Source organism: Strix uralensis, chromosome 1, assembly GCF_047716275.1.
Source record: "Strix uralensis isolate ZFMK-TIS-50842 chromosome 1, bStrUra1, whole genome shotgun sequence".
NCBI classification, from domain to species: Eukaryota; Metazoa; Chordata; class Aves; order Strigiformes; family Strigidae; genus Strix; species Strix uralensis.
Window position 1 is genome coordinate 155,433,579 of NC_133972.1, and position 21,346 is coordinate 155,454,924.

At 39.2% G+C, this 21,346-nt stretch overlaps 1 protein-coding gene across 4 annotated transcripts; it reads left to right on the top strand.

The window, feature by feature from the left end:
• Positions 1-655: 655 nt before the first annotated feature.
• EBAG9 (estrogen receptor binding site associated antigen 9) lies at positions 656-20,908 on the top strand. Of its 4 annotated transcripts, none has more exons than XM_074886694.1 (8): positions 656-823; positions 6,124-6,248; positions 8,081-8,178; positions 11,511-11,589; positions 11,793-11,951; positions 13,969-14,076; positions 15,053-15,144; positions 20,370-20,908. In XM_074886694.1, the coding sequence occupies exons 1-8, from the start codon at positions 730-732 to the stop codon at positions 20,488-20,490; spliced, it is 876 nt and encodes a 291-aa protein (XP_074742795.1). In that variant the 5' UTR covers positions 656-729; the 3' UTR covers positions 20,491-20,908. The 4 variants fall into 4 exon arrangements, with proteins under 4 accessions (XP_074742795.1, XP_074742808.1, XP_074742819.1 ...); XM_074886707.1 differs by lacking the exon at positions 6,124-6,248 and adding an exon at positions 7,004-7,179 and having other exon boundaries at positions 685-823; XM_074886702.1 differs by lacking the exon at positions 656-823 and adding an exon at positions 7,004-7,179.
• Positions 20,909-21,346: the final 438 nt, after the last annotated feature.

A 21,346-nucleotide genomic window follows, 5' to 3' on the forward strand; every position in this document is an offset into this window, starting at 1 on the left:
GGAAAATTTTACATTAGATTGCTTAACATCTTCCTCCTTCTCTATTCTGCACATCAGCAGTGAATGAATACACTGTACCCAGAACCTAGTCAGTTAACGCGGACGAGCACTTTTTGAAGCATTTGGGCAAACAGACTGAGAAGACCTCCTGCCAGCGGAGGCTGCACCCTGTCAGAAGCTACTTCGGCCAATTTTTTTTTTTTTTTTTCAGTAGCTTCCAAATTTACAGCTCAGCAGCTAGCCAATCACAAAGGAATACCTTTACAACCACATAGGCAGCACCTTGATAACATCAAAAAACAACGCTTTTTTCTCACAGTTTTCCCCCAGTTTGAGCCAAAGACCTGGCTGAAACCCGCCCTGGGCCAGGCGGCCGCTGAAGCGAGACGCGGAGCGCGGCCCCCGCCAGGCGCGGTGCGGGCGGCGGGAGGGAAGGAGGGCGGCAGAGAGCGAAGGCTGCTGGCGGGGGCGGGCCGCGGGGCAGCCCGGCGCGCCCGTGCTGCGGGTCGAGCGCCCGCCCCGCTGAGAGGCCACGTCGCCGCGGGCCGGCGCCCCGGCAGCCGTTGGCCCCGCGGCCCTGGGCGGGAGCCGCGGGCCCAAGCGCGACCGCCGGTTGGCGGCGCGACGGGAAGAGGCGCGACCGGAAGGGGCGGGCCCGTCTCCCGGGTGACAGGAGGCCGAGATGGCGGCGCGGGAGGCGGCGGCGCAGCGGTGCGCGCCCGGCTTTGAATGAGGGGCGGCCGGCGAGGGCGGAGGCTGCGGGAGCGGCTGCCTCGGCCCCTGGCGCCCCGCGCCCCCCGGAGAGCCCTCCCCCTTGGGGCAGGTGAGCGGGGAGCGCCGTTTCCTTCGCCGCCCGGTGTCTGCTTCCGCCTCGTCTCGTCTCGTCTTGCCTCGGTGCGGCCGGGTAGGGGGCCCGGCCTTGGCGCCTTCCCGTCGCGGGACGGGCCCTCGCGGTTCTCCCTCAGTAACGCCCCCCGCCCCGTTCCCCTGCGCGCTCGGGACGCCCCGGCCCCGGGGCGGTGCGGCTGCCGCCGCCGCCCCTGCGCCCCGCCGGCCCTCGCCCGGCGGCAGGCCTGCCCGGCCGTCCCCGGGAGCGCGGGGCCCGCGGCCGCGCCGTGTGTCTGCCCGGCTGCTCCGGGCCCCTTCTGGGCTGGGGGAGGGGGGACGCGAATCGCACGGGCTGGGAAAAACCTGAAGTGAGTGACGGGTAGACAGGCAGCGTTTGGGGACTGGGAGGTTTGGCAGCCTGTGGAAAAGGGGAGGGGGGACACGTCCTGTCAGAGCTGACGAGGTTTAGGCCTTTTCGGGTGTTTCTAGGGACCTGTGTACTGCTTGGGGTTACCTAATCTGAAATTTTTCTTTATTCAGACTGACAAATTGCATAAAAGTTAATGTGAAAGTTGCTCGGTACACTTTTTAAAGACTTAAGAATCTCTAACAGGTCACAGAAAACTTAAATGCTACCATCTGGCTTCAGTGCTGTCTGTAATAACACCCGAGCCTGTGGGATGGTGGGGCACTATTTCATGGTCATGATTTGCAATGTAAGTGCTTCAGTTGCATATCTAAGGAAAAATAGTATAGCTTGCTGCTTTATAGTCCTGAATACTCTGGAAGTATGGACATGCCCTGTAGAGATATTTTTAAGCCACCTTGCACAGCATGTCTTGTAGTGTATCTTGGTTGTAAATAGCTGGTGCTTGTCGAGACAGGGGCTGTTGTAAGATGATTTTGAGGTAGTGACAGTGAGGGTGTGTTAATTTGTCATCACTGGCTTTCCGTGTAGCTACAGATAACTTAAGTCCAGGATGACTAATAAAGAGTAGAACAGGACTGGGGTCTCTTGAGCTCTGTTTATGTGTTTGAGAACTTCTCCAGTGTGGCTAAGTGAGTTACATGAATTAGTGCATTATGTCAAAGACTTCTTTCAAATGTGAATGAAGTTGTAGTGTAGTATCATGGGATTGCATGACTTCAACTTTTGTATTGTGTATTCTGGTTTTCAGAAGGCAGTAGCATATATAGATAAGGAATTGTCAAAGTGACTGTCATTAGTGGACGTAAACTTTCTATTTTGACTAACGTTGTCTTGAAAAATAGAACTTATTCGAACTGAGAACAGAAAGCTTCAAGAGATCACATTAATAGGACTGGAACTATATTCAGTTTCTTGGAGAGGAAGGGTGAGATGAGGTGATATTACTATAAATGTGCTACTCCTAGAGCCATAAAACTTCTAAAAAAAGTTGAAATTCCGTATGTTGTACAACAGAGTGTTGGGTATCTGGGAATAACTTAAGAATCACCAGCATGCACCAATTTTTATTATCTTTAGTTAGAGAGATGAACATTCCTTCTTGAATTTTGATATCTTCTGCAGCTCCTGATAGTCCTGAAATCTCTCCCTGGATTTGAGCACCCTGGATGACTTTGCTCACTCCCATAAATGATAGGCAGAGTAGTCTTCTCTCTCAGCTGCCTTACAACTGCTTAGTTAGGGTGCTTGCAATGCAAGTTGGAGCATTAGTGTTGGACACTAGTGGACATCCCCCAACCACCTACCTATAGTTAGATAGAGGAGGTGCCTCCTAATCTTTGGATTCTGCTCCTCTCTCTAATGCCATAGTAGCATGGCTTCAAGGTTTAGTCATGCTGCCATTTAATCTATCCATTTGTCAAACTCAGTGTCAAACAAAGACATTGACCTGCTAAGTTTTTTTCCTCCTCCCTCAGTGTTCCCAAGATTATGTTTCTATACAAAGTGATTAAAAAAAAAACCAAACACAAACAAACACAGAAATCAACCAGGAAGAGGACAGTGGAACCTCCTCATTAGGCTATAGAATCATGGTTGCTCTCTTTGAAATGCAAGAGATGCTGGTTGTATCTTTCAGTACCTGATTGGATGCTGTGCCTGAATCATTACATTGCCTTTTTTAAAAGACGGAATGTCTTTGTACATCTTGTACGTGATTTGGAGGAGGGTTTGTGTGCTTGAAAATAATCAGATTTTTTTAACTCTGTCTACTAATCTTCATAAGATTCTACGTCCCTGTAAACCTACTTGGGCATCAGTTGTGGCCACACTGCTTTTGTAAAATTTCATACAAAATGAACTTTTATGAAACCCTGTCCTTGCCACTGAAACTTTGGACTAATCATATGGTACTTGCTAGGCTGTTCTAGTGAAAACATACTGGTTTAGTGGTGATTTTGTGGGCTTTTGGTGCTGACACATGTAAGCACTCAAGGCCATGTTAGTCTTTTGTACTAGGAAATGGACTTCTCATTTTGCTTTAGGAGGGTGAGGCTTTTTTTATGGCTACTCATGTAAATATGTAGTTGGCGGGGAACCTTTCCGTTTCAGACGAGTTATTTTTAGTCTCAATTTAGACACTGTCCTTTGGCTATTTAGCTAGCTGTGTTTAATATAAGTTAAAGTCACCATTTCCAAGATGTTTTCATGTATTTATTCCAGTGTTGCAGATAAGCTGATGCAATTTAATCAATTCACAAAGCACTGGTAATTCAAGGCAGAAATTCCATTTTGAAGATGGTGATATCTAAAGAAAACTACGCAATACAAATCAGTCAGCGTTCTAGAGGAACAGAGGAGAACAGGATAGTCTCTCTGAGTGTTTTGACATCTTTTTCACTGACAGTAGGAGATGTATTCACTGGGAGAAAACAAGTTTCTAAGCAGTTTTAGTGCCACAAAGTGACTTTATTTTAGAATTGGCTCTGTCTCTTGAAATACTGTTTAAGTGCTGTTTGTGTGTGCAATTAGGTATGAAAGAGGAAGTGCTTCACCAGATGACAATGTGCTTGTACAGTGAAGGCCAGTGAGAGTCTTGCTTACTGCATAGTTGACTAACTGAGATGGCCTACACGTGCCGCAGATGGTTTGCTGGCTAGTGTCAGTGAAGTCAGAGGTGCCAGGAGTTTTCATGAGGCCACTGCTGCAAGCTGAAAGCTATGTAAAAATGTTTCAGTTCAATAAACATCTGAACTTTCCCTCCCTTCACTATATTTCCTTTATGGATCCATAAAAAGGTTTTGGGAGTAAGTTGCCTTATTCTTCTGATGTGGCTCTAATATGTTTAACATCTTGCTGCTGCCATGCTTTAATCCTCTCTGTGCTCATCTTCCATGTAAGCAACTGCAGTGACTTTTTACCAATAAAAGACACTGAGCTATGCAAGTCAAACTCCAGCTAAATTTGGTGTCTGTTACAAAATTGTTCCTAAAATTAAATTAATTAGGATTCCTGTCCTGATTTATCTGCTTATTTGTATCTGTTGTAATGGAACTTAAAAGTTCAGTTGACAGTAAGTCTGATAAATGTAATACATTAGAAGCAATCTCAATAATCGGGAAAGGAAGCTCTATCCCATTTTACAAATGGGAAGCTGAGGCATGGTATGCACAAGGGTGTATTGGGCTGGCAGACAACTCTATCAGATTTTCTGAATTCTAGTCCAGTGTTTCACCTTTGCCTCCATCTGTTAAGAAACGTTCTAGGATTCTTGCTGGAGCACTGCCACTTTGTATTGTGTGTCTGTGCCATCCTGTATCATAGTCATCTGCTGATATAATTGTAGTTCCTTTTGGGTTGATTATCAAGGAAAGGCTTAAGAGAAGAAAAGGAGTAAAGAAGGTTGTGGCCCTGCCATTTAGATTACACTGTTCAGTGTTTGTTTCCATTCATGAGATAAGGAAGATACATGGTTGTGTTTCTTTCCAGTGTTTGACAAAGATGGACAAGAAAAGAATGAATGCTTTTTCACTTAACAAGTTTAGTGTAATGTTATAAGGTGAATTGAGTTTGCAGTGAACTCAAGAATATTAAGGTTCTTTGTACATTTGTATTCATACAACTGCTTCAGAATATAAAATCATTTACCTTTGAGAAAATTAATTAACTACCTTTAAAAAAAAAAAAGGAAGCACCAACAAAAAAAAAAAAAAAAGCCCCCGAATCACTCAAAACCTTTAGCTAACCTTTACATTTTCTTTTTGGTTAGTGCTGTCCTTAGAGCAACAATGAAAATGCTTCAAGAGCTGTTTCAGACACTGGGGAGAATGCTTGACTTGTCCTAATCTTGAGCTAATAATTAGTTCAAGATTCTATTTTAAACAGCTTTTAGCATATTGCTGAAATTAATGCATATATACTGCTTCATATATTAATTAGCAGTATAAAAACTAGGTGCATGGATGAAAGTACTTTTTAAAGGTGGATGATTGCTGATATTACTGTGACTGGATGATAGCATATTGTTGCCAAAACTCTGGTTGTGCATCTGACAATTTGTAGTGTACAGAGCTTAACTTAATTGGAAAGACTACAGTCAAAGCTCAGAGAAGAGGTGGGCAAAACGCTACTTACTATCTTGAAGGGCCTAGTGCTCCCACAGATGAAGTGAAATGCAGCTCCCACAGAAATATGTTGTGATTGTGTGTCTCTACCTCTATCATAACTCTGAAACTTTTGCATGACATGTAGAAAGTGGAGAGGGACGAGTCATTTGATTGTTATGGGGAATGATGGTAGCTATTGAACCCTGTCAAACAGGCATATACTGGTGATATTAGAAGTATAGCCACTCATGTATGGGAATGACCTGGGGAAAAATTGATTAACTTCTGGTGGCTAACTCTTTTCAGCAGTGGACTTCACAAGCTTACAAGCCAGACTTCTTATGGTTTCTGTTTTTTTAGTTGTTTAACTTTATGTTGTGAAGTCAATACAGTATACAATTTGCTATATAAAAAAAATAACATGGAGAGGAGTTGAAAAACTGAGGTGTTATACATACATAGATGTACACGTACATATATATATATGTAACTGACACACTTGAATGTTGTTTTGGTTTTAGTTTTGCACTTAGGTAGTAAACTTCCCAGTCCTTTGAACTTGGGCACAAATAATATTGAGTCTACAGAAGTTTTTGAGTAATTGTTTCTTCCTAAAACAACCTTTTCAATTGGTAGTTAGTTTTAATTTAGGATCTGTCTGGAGTGTCCAGTATGGCAGTTAGGTAGGCTAAACAGTGGGGAAAATGGCTTTACTCTTTCTAACATTGAGTACTTTTCTACTCCTTCCCTCTTGCCCCCAAGCTGATAGAAGAGTGAATTCTGATAGAGAAGAGTGGAGTGAGCTTCTGAACAAGCTTCCTTTCAGCAAAGACGTACCTTTATTCTCATTTCAGCAGGTCACCTGCTCTTCATACCTCAGATCTCAGGTAGATGGCTTCTAGCTGCCTCTTTTAAAAGTAACAGTTTCTTTCACCAATTCAGTGTTAGTTTGCAATGATTTCTACCTTTAGAATAGAGAACTGTCCATCTAGTTACTATCCACTGTTTTTTCACTAACATCCACTATTTCTGAATCCTTCCAATTCTTGACTGATGCATTCTCCTGTCACCTAGATATTGTCAAAATTGCTTATTCCAGAAGGTAGTGAAGTGCTTGAGCACAGTATGAAATGATAGTTCTGTCTTTAAAACTAGAAGCTAAATGTGTTGGGATGGTGTCTGCTGTTCTTGCTTCTTTGTGGGAAGTTTGATTGTTTCCTACTCCTGATAGATGAAGAGCCTGTTTAATACCCACTCTTGCATAAGGTTCTCTACATTTTTAAGTCTCCCATGAAATGAAATCAAGACAATGCTAGTGTTGAAGTAGAGGTGAAATGTGTCCTATGAGGCCTTTTTCCTGAGTTACAGCTTGGTAGTGGAGTCTGTAATTTGGTGGTTACTTATTGATTTAAGCCTTCCATTTTACAGTAAAAGAGTCTGTTTGTTTAAGAGCCACCCTGTATGATTTTTCAGTAGCAGAAATTCCTGATCTGGACTGTATGTGAAGCAATATTTCCAGTACTGTATTAGTACAGTGTTTAATACTAGTTACATTATCTAACAAATGAGCACCAATAAAAAATAAATCTAAGCTCCATGAAGCTCACAAATCCCATTATGTACTTTTTAATAAAATCCTCAGGGCAGTATTGGAGCAGCCTACCTAATGATCCACCTTCCTGACTCTTCCTAACTTAAAGCCTGGAATATAAAAAGTGATTTAAATGCCATAGCATATTTGAAATCAAGCTGTCCTTCCATGGAATACTCATGGCCTGAGGAAAATGTCACAGGGCTGCCTTCTCTTCTCACCAGGAGGTATGTTAAACTTGCAACAGAAAATGTTGTTACAAGTGTAGATGTATATAATGAAAAGCTATTTGTGAAGCCTAACCTCTTATTCTTTACTCTGAAATCTTCACCTGTAGAAGAGAGAAAAGGGATCCTTGAATTAGAGGAGATTATTCTGACTCAGTCTGCACCTATTTCAGGGGATCTGTTGGAAATGTGATATACTGAGTATAAATTCTCTAGATTATCAAATTGATACTGAAAAATAGCTGCCAACATAAGTGACTTCAGCCAAAAATTATTTTTTTCTTGGCTGGGTTTGCTAGCATGATCCAGTCTGGCACAGGAACATTGATAGATCTAGGGGTTAACTGGTGCTATAGTGCACACAGGATGAACAGAGTCTTTCTTTGCTGATGATTTTTCAGTGACACTGGTTCTAAAATAAACAATGCTTGTTCTCATCATACATTTCTATCAAAATGGAAACTGAATTTAAACAGCCAATTTTGGTTTTTGACTTAATGACTAAATTTATAATTTGTATATGCAAGACTTGCTCGAGGAAGTGTGAGCTTACTGATGAATATTCTGTTCTCCTTGGCATTGCTAGTGTTCAGTGCCATTGTTAGCATCTAAAACAGATCAGTTGTACAGTCACTGCAACTGATTGCCCACACTTCCCCTTTAAAGTGGGGACTTTACCTATGATTATGTGCTGTGTCTTTAAAGGCCATATGTATTATTTACATCAGTGAAATGTCCTGATAGTAGGCAGGTAGCATCTTTGCTCCAGGTACCTTCTCTCTTTTCCTGCATTAATATAGTTTCAAAGAATGCTCCTTGCTTATCAGCAACTAAAGAAATTGACTTTTAAGAACTATGTAAAGATGTATAATCCTCTACATCTAACTTTTTTCTTTTTCAGGAAGGGTTTCTCACCATGGCCATAACACAGTTTCGACTCTTTAAAATCTGTACTTGCCTGGCAGCAGTGCTTTCTTTCATTAAAAAGTTAATATGCAGGTAAACATACCTTATTTAATTTGGTTACCTTTTCTTTTTTAATTACAGGTTCTTGCACTTCTTTCCTTCTCCCAACACCCACCCATCACTTTTCTCAGTTCTGATTTTATTAATGACAAAACAAGACAGATAGAAACTAAGTCAAATTCATTCTTTAATCTGCATATTTCTTCAAAGTTCAAAAGTCTATGTAGTGCAGTTGTGAGTGTATTTTGTGGTATGATAGCTTTTATGAGGAGTGTTTTCTAAACAGCTATGACAGGGTTTTAAAATTGCCTTTTGAAACTATTCTGTGTCAAACTTTAAGAAAAATTGTTCTCTGCATTTTCTAGAAGAACTTGGCAAGTGATATTTTGGTTTTTTAAGAGATTCAGTGAACAGCAGCATCCATGTATTCATCAGTCAGTAGGCTTTCATTATAAATGTAAGCGATTCTCATCCTGCTTTGTCATGAAACAGTTTTCTGAGACTTCAAAATCTTCTGCCTATTGAAGATTCTTTCAAATGTTTGGAGGACAGTGATTAAAGGGAGCTGCCTTTTTTTTTTTTTTTAATGAACAGGAGTTATTTTTTGCTTATTCTTGTAAGTTATACTTAGTGTCCTTTTGAGTTGTAGACTCGTGAACGCAGCAGTGTAGTACATAGAAGCATGCAAAAAACCCTCAAGAGTTACGGTCATATAATAGTAGAGTTCAGTATTACAATAGCAGAGTACCTGAGGTAGATCTTTTCGGCACTGTGCTGTCATGTGAACTTTTACAGAATGTTGTTTTACATAAACAAATAACAATTGAGAGAATTGTATTCTTCTTTTGTGTATGATGACTACTACTTTACTAGTGAAGTTAAAACATATGCAGAATATGTGGTAGACAGAAAATAACTGTTTATTTCATATTCACCTTTACCTATTCCAAGAATAAGAGGAAGCTCTCAACTGGTTGGTAAAATCACTACAGATCTAGTGAAGCTTTAAAAAGATACATTTGAGTGCTACATACAGCTATACAGATGTCAACCTTAGTTCTGTGATTTGAATTCCAAATTAAATTAAGAATACTTGCTGTTCAAGTTCTGAAAGAAGTCAAAACACTGAGTTGATGATAGTTTCTATATTATGTGGACCCTTCATCTCTCTAAGTATTAAGATAGCTTTTATAAGCAGATAATTGTTTAGTAGGTGTAATGACAGTATTTTCCTTCATTTTTCAACTTTTGAATGAACAGTTAAGGAACTGCTTGGAAGTAAAAAGTAGAACTTTTCTTCTGTGAATAACCATTAGTTGAAAGAATGAAAACTTAAAATTTTTCATATAAGCAAGTCAATGGATAAAATTAGTTTAGTCTGTTAACTGCAGATATTTCTCCTGTTCAATGTCAGCTGCAAAGCATAGCTTGATAAATTTTGTTTCCCTGTAATGCACCCCTGCATATGAGTATGCCTGATAACCAGCAAATCTGATTTAATTAACTGTGCATTTTAATTCAATGGATATGAGCTAGTACTTATTTAAATTGTATAGTTTACATTAGTTTTTCATTTAAACACGTGCTTGTAGAAATCATATATCTTTCTAGTCAGCATAAAGCCTCCATATAGTACTAGTCATCTCTTCAGTTAAAACTTTTTTTTTGGTAAGCAACAGCCTGCCTGAGTCCACTGTTTCCAAGAAATAAAAGGTACAAAAAGAGATGAAAGTTCATTCTATTTAAAATCTGTATTTATCTTCTCCAGCTGAGAAATGAGGATGCTGCTAATTAGTGAGGAGAAACAAAACCAAGAATTCTTGAGGCATTTGGCATTCAGAGCAGTGATCAGTATCTGTCTAATGATGGTTGTGAAGCAACTGTTCCTATAAACATCTTGTTCCCTTTGTAGAAGCGGAGATACGTAGCCTTCGTCAGCGCTGCCCTGTGTAGCGTATTCTTTCTCATGTTGTATGACAGAAGCTGTTCCCTCCCACCTTCACCCTTGTCAGTGTAATCATTTTGGCTCGATGAGTAGTTTTTATAAGCCACTTGCTGGAGTCTTCTAGATCATATAAACAGGGAAGTATGTATAGTTGCAGAAGTGATGGCTTAGAATAATATTAAAGATATGTATGTTGTACAGGTCTGAGGTCTGAGGGAGGATGTTTCCAAACTTGGGTTTCCTTTAGAGACATCAGCTAAATCTAGTCAGCCAGAACCAGAAAGTCTCTAATGTGTTTGAGGAACAGTGTGTTCACCTTTCTTTTCCCCTAAACTGTGTTGCTTTTCAGCTTAAAGGGACAGTTTCTAAAGGGGCTTGAGGTAATTATACAAAGCTTGAAATCATTTGATGATAGCACCTGTTCTTTCCTAAGGAAGAATCTATTGGGCTTAAAAGTAGGAGAAAAATATATCTAATCACTCACCAGCATGCAGCAGAGGTGGTATTACAAGCAATTCAGCTATCCTGAGCTTATGGTAGAATGTTTTATAATAGTAAAACTAAAGGATACGAACTCCATCAGTAGTAATAAACAAAACTTAACTTTTTCCAAGCTGCATAAGGTCAGTTACATGACTGTCTTGCTATAGGAGCTTACACTCCTTGGGGACAACATGAGTGTGAGCCTGAATTTCATTCTCTTGTGTGGTTTTCAAATATAGTGAATGTCAGCTAAGAATATTTTAATTATCATTGTGATCTTTGAACACTGTCATTAAGTAAATATTGAGGTGGTTTATTTGCAATGCATTAGTGTTTATTTTCAATTAAAATCGATACAGTTGCTGAAATGTTTTCATTGAACAGTATTCTTTAAGTAAGTAGATGAGTTTATTGAACAGAAGCTGTTGACGCATAATCTTGTACCACCTCTGTTTAGACTTTGAAGGAAAAAGTGCTTTAGAGGGGCTTTCAAATCAAGCAGCTCAAAGCGATTTGTTAGACGCAGTGTAACATCTAGGACAAGTACAAAGATTTCTTAGTTTGCAGTAGAAATGGTTATCTTTGAACAAATGTAGATCAATAGCATTTGCTTCATAAGCACTAACAATCTAAAAATTGTAACTGACTATGCAAATAACTGAGTTAATTTGTTCATTTTCATATTTCTTAAGTTGCTTGTCCTCTATTTCTACTGCAGTTTGAAAAGTAAATTGCACTTTGAAATTCTGGTGACACTGCTTTAAATTCGTGATGAAATTCCTTTGTTTGGCAGTAGTTAATACTAGGGTAGTTTAAGCACTTGATGTTTTAGCCATGACTATTTTCAGTAGTGCTGTTCTCAGACTTCCTTTTTGTTTTTCTTAAACTTAGTGCTCATGTTTTCAGAGCTTGGAGGAATCCTACATTTTTCTTTCAGGTCTGGAAGAGGGCGAAAGTTAAGTGGAGACCAAATAACTTTGCCAACCACAGTGGATTATTCATCTGTTCCTAAACAGGTAATTGCTTAAGTGGTAGGTGACTTAATAGATAATCACTTAACAGAGTGATTATATCAGTTCTACAACAGGATTGGTATATGTCTTTGAAAGATATAGTATTATATATGCTATATAATATTAAGTATATATCTTAGCAAGATACAAAGAGACAAATTTTTACTTGCAGATAATATTAACTTGTACCACATGCTTATATTCAGCCTGAAGTAGAAGACTGGTCTTCATGGGATGAAGATGCACCTACCAGTGTGAAGATTGAAGGTGGCAATGGTAATGTGGCTGCTCAGCAAAATCCTTTGGAACAAATGGAACCTGATTATTTCAAAGATATGACACCAACTATAAGAAAAACTCAAAAAGTAAGTATTTCACTTTCAACTATATTTATGGAGGGTTTTCCTTGCTTTAAAATAGGCTATAAGTAAATGGGCAAGGAGGTGCTGATAGTAAAATTGAGCTGTCCTGTCGAAATGAGAATGGTGCTGATGTGTAGTCTAACATGTTCAGTTAAAAATACTGACTCTGAGATCTTAATGAATGTGATGCTCCAGTCTTAATGTTACTGGAAACTTACGAATAATTTCATAGTCTGAAAGCTCCAGGAAGTGTAATGTGAGAACCCTCAAGTCACTTTAATTCTGAAAATGGAACCACTGCACTAAGATATTTGTGCTCATGCCCTTCCATTATTTGAACAGAGGCATTCCATGTCCTGCTCTTCTGAAGTCTGAGGTAGCAGCCCTGCTGTTTCAGAAAACAATGGTTACTTGTTTCATCAAGTTATACTGGGGAGGCTGGAATTAGGGAGCTGATGTGTCAAAATAGCTTGCTCTTCAAATATCCGTTTTTATTATGGAGACAAAACAGAAGGCCATATCCACAAGAGCATCAACACCGTAAATAAATGCTGATTAAACTTCTGGTAATTGCAAGTTTTGTTTCTATGTGAAAATCTTCCAGCTGGGTACTTACAGGGCTTGGAGTCAATTGGAAAACCTTTTTCACCACAAAGGCAGTCAGGTACTGGAACAGGTTACCAGAGAGGTTGTGCAGGCTCCATCTCTAGAAATTTTCAAGACCTAAGTGGATAAGCCTTGAGTACCTTCATCAGCCTCAGAGCTGACAGTGCTTTAAGGAGGTTGGCTTACAGACCTTCAGAGGCCCCTTCCAAATATGAATCGTCCTGTGAACTGGAGATGATACTGGGGTCAGTTTTCTGTACATTCAGGATCTGCAGTATTCTGTGGACTAAATTCTTTTAAGGATTTTGATCTCCTAAAATCTGGGCGGCAGAGGAGGACTGGGGAGAGGGGGTTTTCTCCTTTGTATCTAATGACATTTTTTGCCTAATAGAATGAGCTTCAGGTTCAGAACAAAATGTGAGAAGAGTCCATGCTGTTTGATACTGTATACTGTGTATCTCTAGTGATGACAGTAGTCACCATTCCTGCAAACTTGGCCTTGTTACCACCCTTAAATATGAATTTGTGTTTGTATTTCCACTGAATCTGGGCTCAATATAAACCCCAAGATCTGAGGTGGAATCTACTCGTGTTACTGCTCATGTCTTCAACGTCTGGAAATGGAACTTCAGTCAAATAACAGTCTGTCATTGCTAAATAAGATGGTCTAGTCCTGTTTCCTTTATTGCACTGGTACTAGCATTTGTACAGTCAGTGGAACTGTGAATGTACCTCTTTTGGAAGCAGCAGAGACTTAAAGTAGGCTAAACAAAACAAGTAAGTTGGTGTCTTTGAGGTCAAGACAAGTAAGGGATACATGATCTTAGCAACCATGTCAAATTTGCTAATGAGCCTTTTAGGAGAAGCATTAGTGCATGTTTTTCAGCTAAATCAGTACAGAGCTTTACCAGTTGATGGGATAGTGAATTACATTGCAACTATTGAAACTGTCTGCACAGATATGCTATTGAAGTAGCTAAGAGAGCTCATGTTCCAAAGCAGTATAGCTGTGCAGACAGCACTGTCCTCAAGAGTAGTATCTTACAGTGACCTATCATGGAAGCAGGATTTCTCCAAGGAATATGTCATGTAATTGGTAGCTTATATGAGTACTGTGAGAAGTGGGTATTTGATCTGTAATTCTTTGTGCCCTTTCTCTGTCTTGATAAAATCATAGGTTTCCATGTGACTTAAGAAGAAGCTAGTGGGGGGAGGAGGGAGTTCATGGGTCTCTTGCATTTAGCGTCTCTCATTTATCAGTTCATTTGGCTGTACAGCTTCCTAAACCTGAGCAGGTTTGAGACACAGTGCAGTGTTGTGTAGCTGTACCTTCACAGGCACAAAGTTGTATGATCACCAGGGAATCTGTGCAGTGCTTTGACTTACCACTTTTCCTTTTTTTGAATATCTTCAGATAGTTATTAAAAAACGAGAGCCTTTAAATTTTGGGATTCCCGAGGGAAACACAGGATTCTCTAGCAGATTAGCAGCTACACAAGATATTCCTTTTATTCACCAGTCTGTAAGTATGCTCTGTGTATTGCTCTTGTATTTGACAGTTAAATGACCATTCTGTAGGAGAAGGAATAGTCTGCCTAAGGTCTGCATTGTGGGGAGCAAGAGGAATAGTTGTGAAATAATGTAAATTGGTTTAAAATTGAGTATTTGGTTCAAAGCAATGAAGTAGTTAACCTAATTTTAACTAATCTATACTACTGAGAAACTCTTTAACAGGTCAGTGGTAAAAACGTAAGAAGCTTCTAAACACTTGCAAAATACAAAACCAAAAGAGGAGAAGGCTTTCTTTTTTTATTTTTTTGGTGAAAGCTTCTGGGTTACCTTTGCTTAATTATCTTGGACCCATTTTTAACTTTCTGCTTCTCTCTTCCTTTCTGTAGGGATTGTATTCTAACAGTCTCCTAACTTTTGCTCTTTTAGCCTTTGAAAAAATAGTCTTGTTACCTAAGAGCCTGGCTGTTTAGAGGGAGATGCTCTCCCTCCCTTCCTCTTTGCCTTCTCTAACAGTGCTTCTTCTTTGATTAACATAGTGTACAAAAGGGTCTAGGCAGAAAGCAATACAGCATGGTCATAGCACTTCGTTAGACTGTCAGCAATGAAAAGGAAAGGACTTCTAGTGAGTAAAAGCAGCACTCAAGTAATATTGGACACACAAATGTGTGGATGTACATGTTGGTTTGTCCTTGCAACTTCCAGAAATATTTTACACTATCTACTCATATCATCTGCTCAACTTACCTTCTTCCTAAAAATGCACTCCAGTACTTCCTTCTGCCCTCTGTTACCCACCAGTAGAAACCAAAAAAACCTTCCAACAATTACCTGGAAAAAGTCAGTAAAGCAGGGGAAAACGCATAGAGAACAAGTTGAGTAGTACTGTCATATCTCAAATATTTCTGGAGTTCTGAAGCATCAAGGTTAAAAATAAGTGTTCTACCTAATTTTTCCATGTGTTTAGAGCTTCTCTTCTTTTGTTTCAGCCTGAACTGGGAGACTTGGATACTTGGCAAGAAAATACTAATGCCTGGGAAGAAGAGGAAGATGCTGCCTGGCAGGCAGAAGAAGTTCTTAGGTAACTAAAAATAATGTAACACCATGTAAACTTTTTACATGTAAAAGAATCAAATACAGGTTTGTTTTTTGTAATGCCTTTCTAATAAGTGCTAAGAATTGTTAAACAGTTCTTAAGATAAATGATTTTTATGCATCTAATCTCTCTAACTGGTACTTGGCAGAATACATTTTGAATCTGATCAATTTAGTAGATGAGATAGCAGGGGAAATCTGAGAATCACTGGGACATTGGAACAACACATGAACACCCCCCTCAAAAAAAACCCACCGAAACACCACCACCAACCCCCCAACTCCAACAATTTGTTATGTACAAATAGCATGTTTCAACTTAAGTAAAATACCACTGGATGCTTTATAAAAGGATCATAAGCATGTGCTGTAAAGTAAACAGAATTCAGGGTAGAAGGTGAAGTGATAAATATGTTCTTAGAGTCCCTGTAGGAGCTATGCCCCTCTAACAACTAGCTGATAAGGCTTGTATGTAAAATCAGTGTCTTGCACAAAGTTAGCATGAATACTTTATCTGGTCCATTTGTGTTCTTTTGTTTTTTTTCTGCTTGAAAACGTGGAAGGAGTATAAAGGGTAAAGAGATGCAGATTGAGTTTAAGTTAATCACATGCAGTGATTTGAATTGGCAGTGATTTATGTTAATCTGTTTCATGTCAAGGTTTTATCAAACTTTAATTGCTTGCTACGTCATCAGATAACCTGCCTCAGATAGCTCCAGCTTCCTAAACTGCTCTTTCTACTCACAAAATCACAAATACATGGCTTCAGTGGGACAACAGTGATAATATGAAATAAGGACATGATATAATAAAAAAAACCTTTCTAGATCTGTGAATCTTTAAAAGAAAAAAAAGTCTTTGCAAAAAAAGGATTCTGGTCAACTATTTAGTGTAATATTCGGGAAAATTTACTTTGTTCAACCAGTCGAATAAGACAAGAGGGAAGTCACCAGCACACTTTTGATGCATTACTGATTGATAATAAATTCAATTCTAATTGTCAGTCTTGCTCTGCAGCAGCTTAACATGTGAGAATAGGGTTGTAATGCAAGTATTTTTGTAAACTTAATCAGATATGTCTCTGTGTACATTCTGGTCAGTATCTTAGTGGGGTTTTTTAACTTCCATACTGAAACTGTTTCTGGTCTTTCACTAACGTATCACAAAAGTACAAGCTTTGTGATATGAATAATGTGCCTTTGGACTGTTTTTGTTCCAAGGATAGCCCCTTTTCCCGTAAAGAATATCAGTAGGCTCAGTAGGTTCAATATACCGTACATACGGTATATTGACACTTAATCTGTGATGCACCAGACAAAGAAAATGAAAGACAACGAAAAATACTGCTTTTTTTGAACTGAGAAATGAAACAACTACTTTTGCTAACTGCAGAGGCCGCATTGTACTTTGGTTAACCCTTGCCACATTCTATTACAGATGTTTTTAGGACTATGGAAAGAAGGACTCAAACTTTCCGAAGCAGGGACTTGTTTTATACAAATTGGCTTCTAAAAATAATCTGCTCTGTGCATATGCCACTTTATTTCCGGAGTGTAAAATTTGTGTAGTGGATATTCCCAGGATGGTCAAAGGTATATTGTCTGCTAATTGTCAGGTTCATGCTCTAGAATACTTAGAGACATCCCTTATGTGGTGATAGCAGTGGGATTTTCCCCAAAACTCTGTTTTTCAGAGTTATCTTACTTGGTTGGAGCTGTTCTAAAGATTTCAGCCTGGCATCTTTACTATTGAAAGGCTTCAGCTCAAGTAGTTAACTTTCATTTCCTCCCTGGCCCTACTAAAAAGTATCAAACTTTACTTGGTTTGGATGGGATGTGTCCAAATATTTCAAGTAAATAGAACATGATTAGAACTGTGACTGTATTACGTACTGTTTGTCCAGCTATGAATGGCCACCTCAGTACAACTGATCATTGTGTAAGCTGTATCCCAGCTGTGTGAAGTGAAATCTTTGTTTTATTCATGACACATCAAATTACAATGTTTTTCTGTAATTGAGGAAAATGCTGGCTGATTTTTAGCAAGATTGATAGGAAATACCTTCTGGGTTTACAGTTACTCTCGCAGTAGGCATCTGTGGTATAATTAACATCTGACATTTAAAATAAAACATAAGTATAGTACTTGACAGGCCTGCCTCTGTTTACAACAGACTGTAGTAAGGAAGTGATCTGGAGTCTCTTAATGCTAGAAGACTGCATTGTGGTCTACAAGATGATCTGAAGGTTTCAGACTACTAAATGGGGGCCAAAGTCCCCCTAACCCTCCAGAGCATTAATGATGACTGTACTGCAGCAGTGCTTATTGAGAGTGAAATGAGTGTGCAGAAGAGGTAAGGATTTCCCTTACCTAGCTATGTCTGGGTACCTGCTGGTGCTCAGTTAGCATTCAGAAGTGTCTTAGACTGGAGTAATTGTTGTGTAGTAGTGGAGTGCTGATCAATCATGCAAAAATGGGCTGTGGCCTGCTAAATAGCAGAGAAGACTATCCTGTGGCCTCACTGGTGACTTAATGTGTATGTGTGACAGTTGAAATAAGCACGTATAGTAAGCCAGATGCTTCCTGGAATCAAAGCATGCTGAAAGACAGTGCTGAGGAGTAGGCTACTAGTGCCTGAGAGGTTCCTGTAGTCTGTTTTTTTTTTTTTTCCTCCCGTTCCCCAGCAGGTTCTGGGCTGAGATGTGCTAAAATTTTCCAGTCAGTGATGAATCAGCATATTGGGTGATAAACTGGATTTTCCGTTAATTGAAGTTAGTTAGAACTTGTTTCTTCTGCAAATTGTAGATACCTATCTGGACCTTAGACTTTCTAATACCAATGAAGTTTTTTTTTTTCCTAGTGGGAACTGTTAAGCTAAATGCTTGTGCATTTTCTGTTGTGTTGAAGTAGAAGACCAAATGGTATGAAATCATTCTTATTACAGTTATTCAGAAGGTATACAGTAAATAAAAACATACTGGAATAAGAATGTCTGCTAACGGTGTTCTGATCATAATTCATGTTCTGCTAACCAATGAGAGAAGTTCAGGGATTTTTGGACGTGTGTTAGGAATGCAAATTAAGGTTGACATCAGGAATGAATACTTTCCTGGTTTAAATAATTTATGTCATTCCGTCTAAGCTCTGCTGAACTCCTTGCTTTGGAACCCAGAAAAAGTGAGTCAGATATGGCTGCAGTTCATCATAGGCTCTTCCTTTATTGAGAAATGAAACCTTTCTGAACCTGAAAGGTAGTAACTTTATGTTGAAAACATGCAGGCAGTTTGGAACAGAGATCAGTGTTTTGACTAATGACCAGGTAAAAGAGCGGTGGAAAGTAATCACTTTGTGGTAAGCTAAACAATATATTTTTTGGTGACTTCAGTTTCTCTATCTGAGGTGATGTGAAGATTTCTTCTCATTTGGGCATAACTGAAATCCAATAAAATTACTCAGCCAGTAGAGGGCATGGAAACTGCTTCTCTGTGCAGAGTTGTTCTGTATCATGCAGTTTATAGGGGGGAAAAGAAACATGATCTGCTATGGCTTTCCTCACTTCAGAATTGCAAATGAATAGCAGCATTGCTTAACACCTCATGTGGCTTTTTGGAGTTCTACTGTCTCTACATGCTGGCTGGTGTACATCTAGCTTCTTGCCTTCTGCATCAGTTCAGAGGTGTGGGGAATGTAAGAAAATCTGCTACTGCAAAGTGGCAAATATTATTGCTCTGCATATGCTAGACTGACAGCACTGTCAACTATCCAGCTTTCTGGTGGAGTGTGGAATAGCGGGTCATGATCTCAAAAAACTTGGGAGGTAGATCTTGATGCAAATGACTAATTTCATTCTTCCATGACAGACAGCAGAGCAGCTTAATAAAGTATAGGAAAATTTCTAACCATTAATAATCAATCAAGAGAAACCATGAAGGTATTAAAGAAGTGCAGTCCCTCTCCTGTCCAATGCAAAGATAATATGTAGTCTTTGTACGTCAAATATTTCTAAGTTTTGTGTGCCCAGTTAGTCCATAGTTGTAATCTACCAGAGAAGGTTGCTTCAGGTGGTGATACTTTTTAATTCTTTGTGTTTTACACTCTTAAATGGATGTGCACAGGTAATTTGGATACATTGAAAGCAAACGCCTTACTGCCTTGTCAATTAGAATTCTTTATTCTTTTACTAAGCAATTCTTTATTCTTACTGAATCTGTGTTAAATTTCACCTTTTTAAGTTAATGAAGCTTCATTTTTGTTTAAGTCCTCTTGCAAGCAATGTAATGAATTTTTCACACCTAATAAACTGAATCCAAAGCAGGAGTGAGACCTCCTTATGCCATTCTATTACTACTTATGCAATAAAGGAGAGCACTGCCATGTGCCACTTGGAGTACTGATCCGGTTGTTGCCCCTGTGCCACTCGGTGATGTGTTCTAGCTGAAGTGGAGGAATAAAATGAGTGGATTTTTGTGTTGGTTTTTTCCTTTGCTCTAGTCAGCTATGTATTTGTTGAAATCAGAAACCTGTATCTGTAGACATACTCTTTGAACTACCAGGTAGTGATATCTGGAGTTTTATAGCAATGATAAGAAATAATGCTAAAAGGATACACAACTGAAGACTTCTAAATTAGTTTTTTATTTCCTTAAAGGCGGCTGTTTATATTTGTACTGAATCATAGAGTACAACACAGATCCTGAACACATGAAAGAGAGTATTAGAAGTTATCTCATCTGATCATGAGGAAAATGTTTGTAGTAGTTGCATTACAGAGAGGATAGCTACTGATGCCTCTGCTGAGAGGAAGGGGGGACGCAAGTCGGTGTTCTAGACAAGTCAAACTGTTTTGGTCTGTATTTGAAAAGATGGGTAATCTTGCCTCTCAAAGCATTAGATAGTGGTTTGGGTTTTTTTCCCCTAAATAGCTCTAGGCCTTATAACTGTCATATATTCTCACTGATTCACTTACCCTGAATCTTTGAGTGGCTTTTAGATTGTAAAATAATTGAACAAATATTACTGCTTAAGACTAGATTAATCTGGAAAAAGGGCTTCAGCACAATTAAAGAATAACTGTTCCAAGCTTAACTGCAGTAGACTGAAGCTCTGTTTTTATTAGTTATAATAACCTATTTTTTGACAGGAACTTAACATATGACCATGCTGAAAATTGGATTCCTGTTATTTAGTAAGTCATGTTTTCTTTAATTACAGACAACAGAAGATAGCAGAAAGGGAAAAAAGAGCAGCAGAACAACAACGAAAAAAAATGGAGAAAGAGGCCCAGAGGCTAATGAAAAAGGAGCAAAACAAAATTGGTGTAAAACTGTCCTAACAGAAACCAGGCATCAATGGCAGTGCCAGTGAAAAAGCAAATTTCAGCTCTACAAAATACATATTGGTATTGATTTAAGTATTTCTAGGACTTCAACACGCTGCTTGGTTTCAATGCATTCTTCAGGTCATCTTGGAAGCCAGGATTCTCCCAAAATATCTTGAACTACTAGTAGGTGGTTCTTAAAGGAGAAAAAAAACCCCACAGAAAATCATGCCTTGATGGAATGATGTTTCCTGCAATAGTTCTATTCCAGCACCCTTCTTTGCAGCAAAAGTGATTGAGCAAGGATGTTGATTGAAAGACACTCTTATTGAACATCTCAAGCCTAGAGGAAAGAATGTAAATATTCAGTGGTGGGAAATATACTGTATTGTCTGTGCTTACCTGAAACATGTAATTAAACAGTTTTAAAGAACCCTTTGTGCTTCCTGCCTGATAAAGAATGTCTGCTTTTGCCTTTTGATAAAAGTATTTATAAATACTTTAGAGTTTTCCATGGGAGATCATACTGACCTGTGCAGAAGAAAATGACTTGTTGTGGATGAGCTGCAAGTCTAAATGTACTCCTGGTAGAGTATGCTATGGTAGAGCACAACTTACAGCTGGACACTGAAGTGGATTTCTTGTCACTTTGTCACTTGCAGTTTCCTGTGCTACCATGCCCATTTACATGCGACACTGCCATGGCTATCAGCAGTGGCGTCACCACACAACAGTGGTGCACACTGCTTCTTTCTTATGAAGGCTTATGTTGTGAACGTAGGGGAGCAATTTAATCACTTACTTGTATGGGTCAATTTGTATTTCTAGCAGAAATTCTTTTACTTCCTACAGTTAGGAAAAAAAAAAAAAG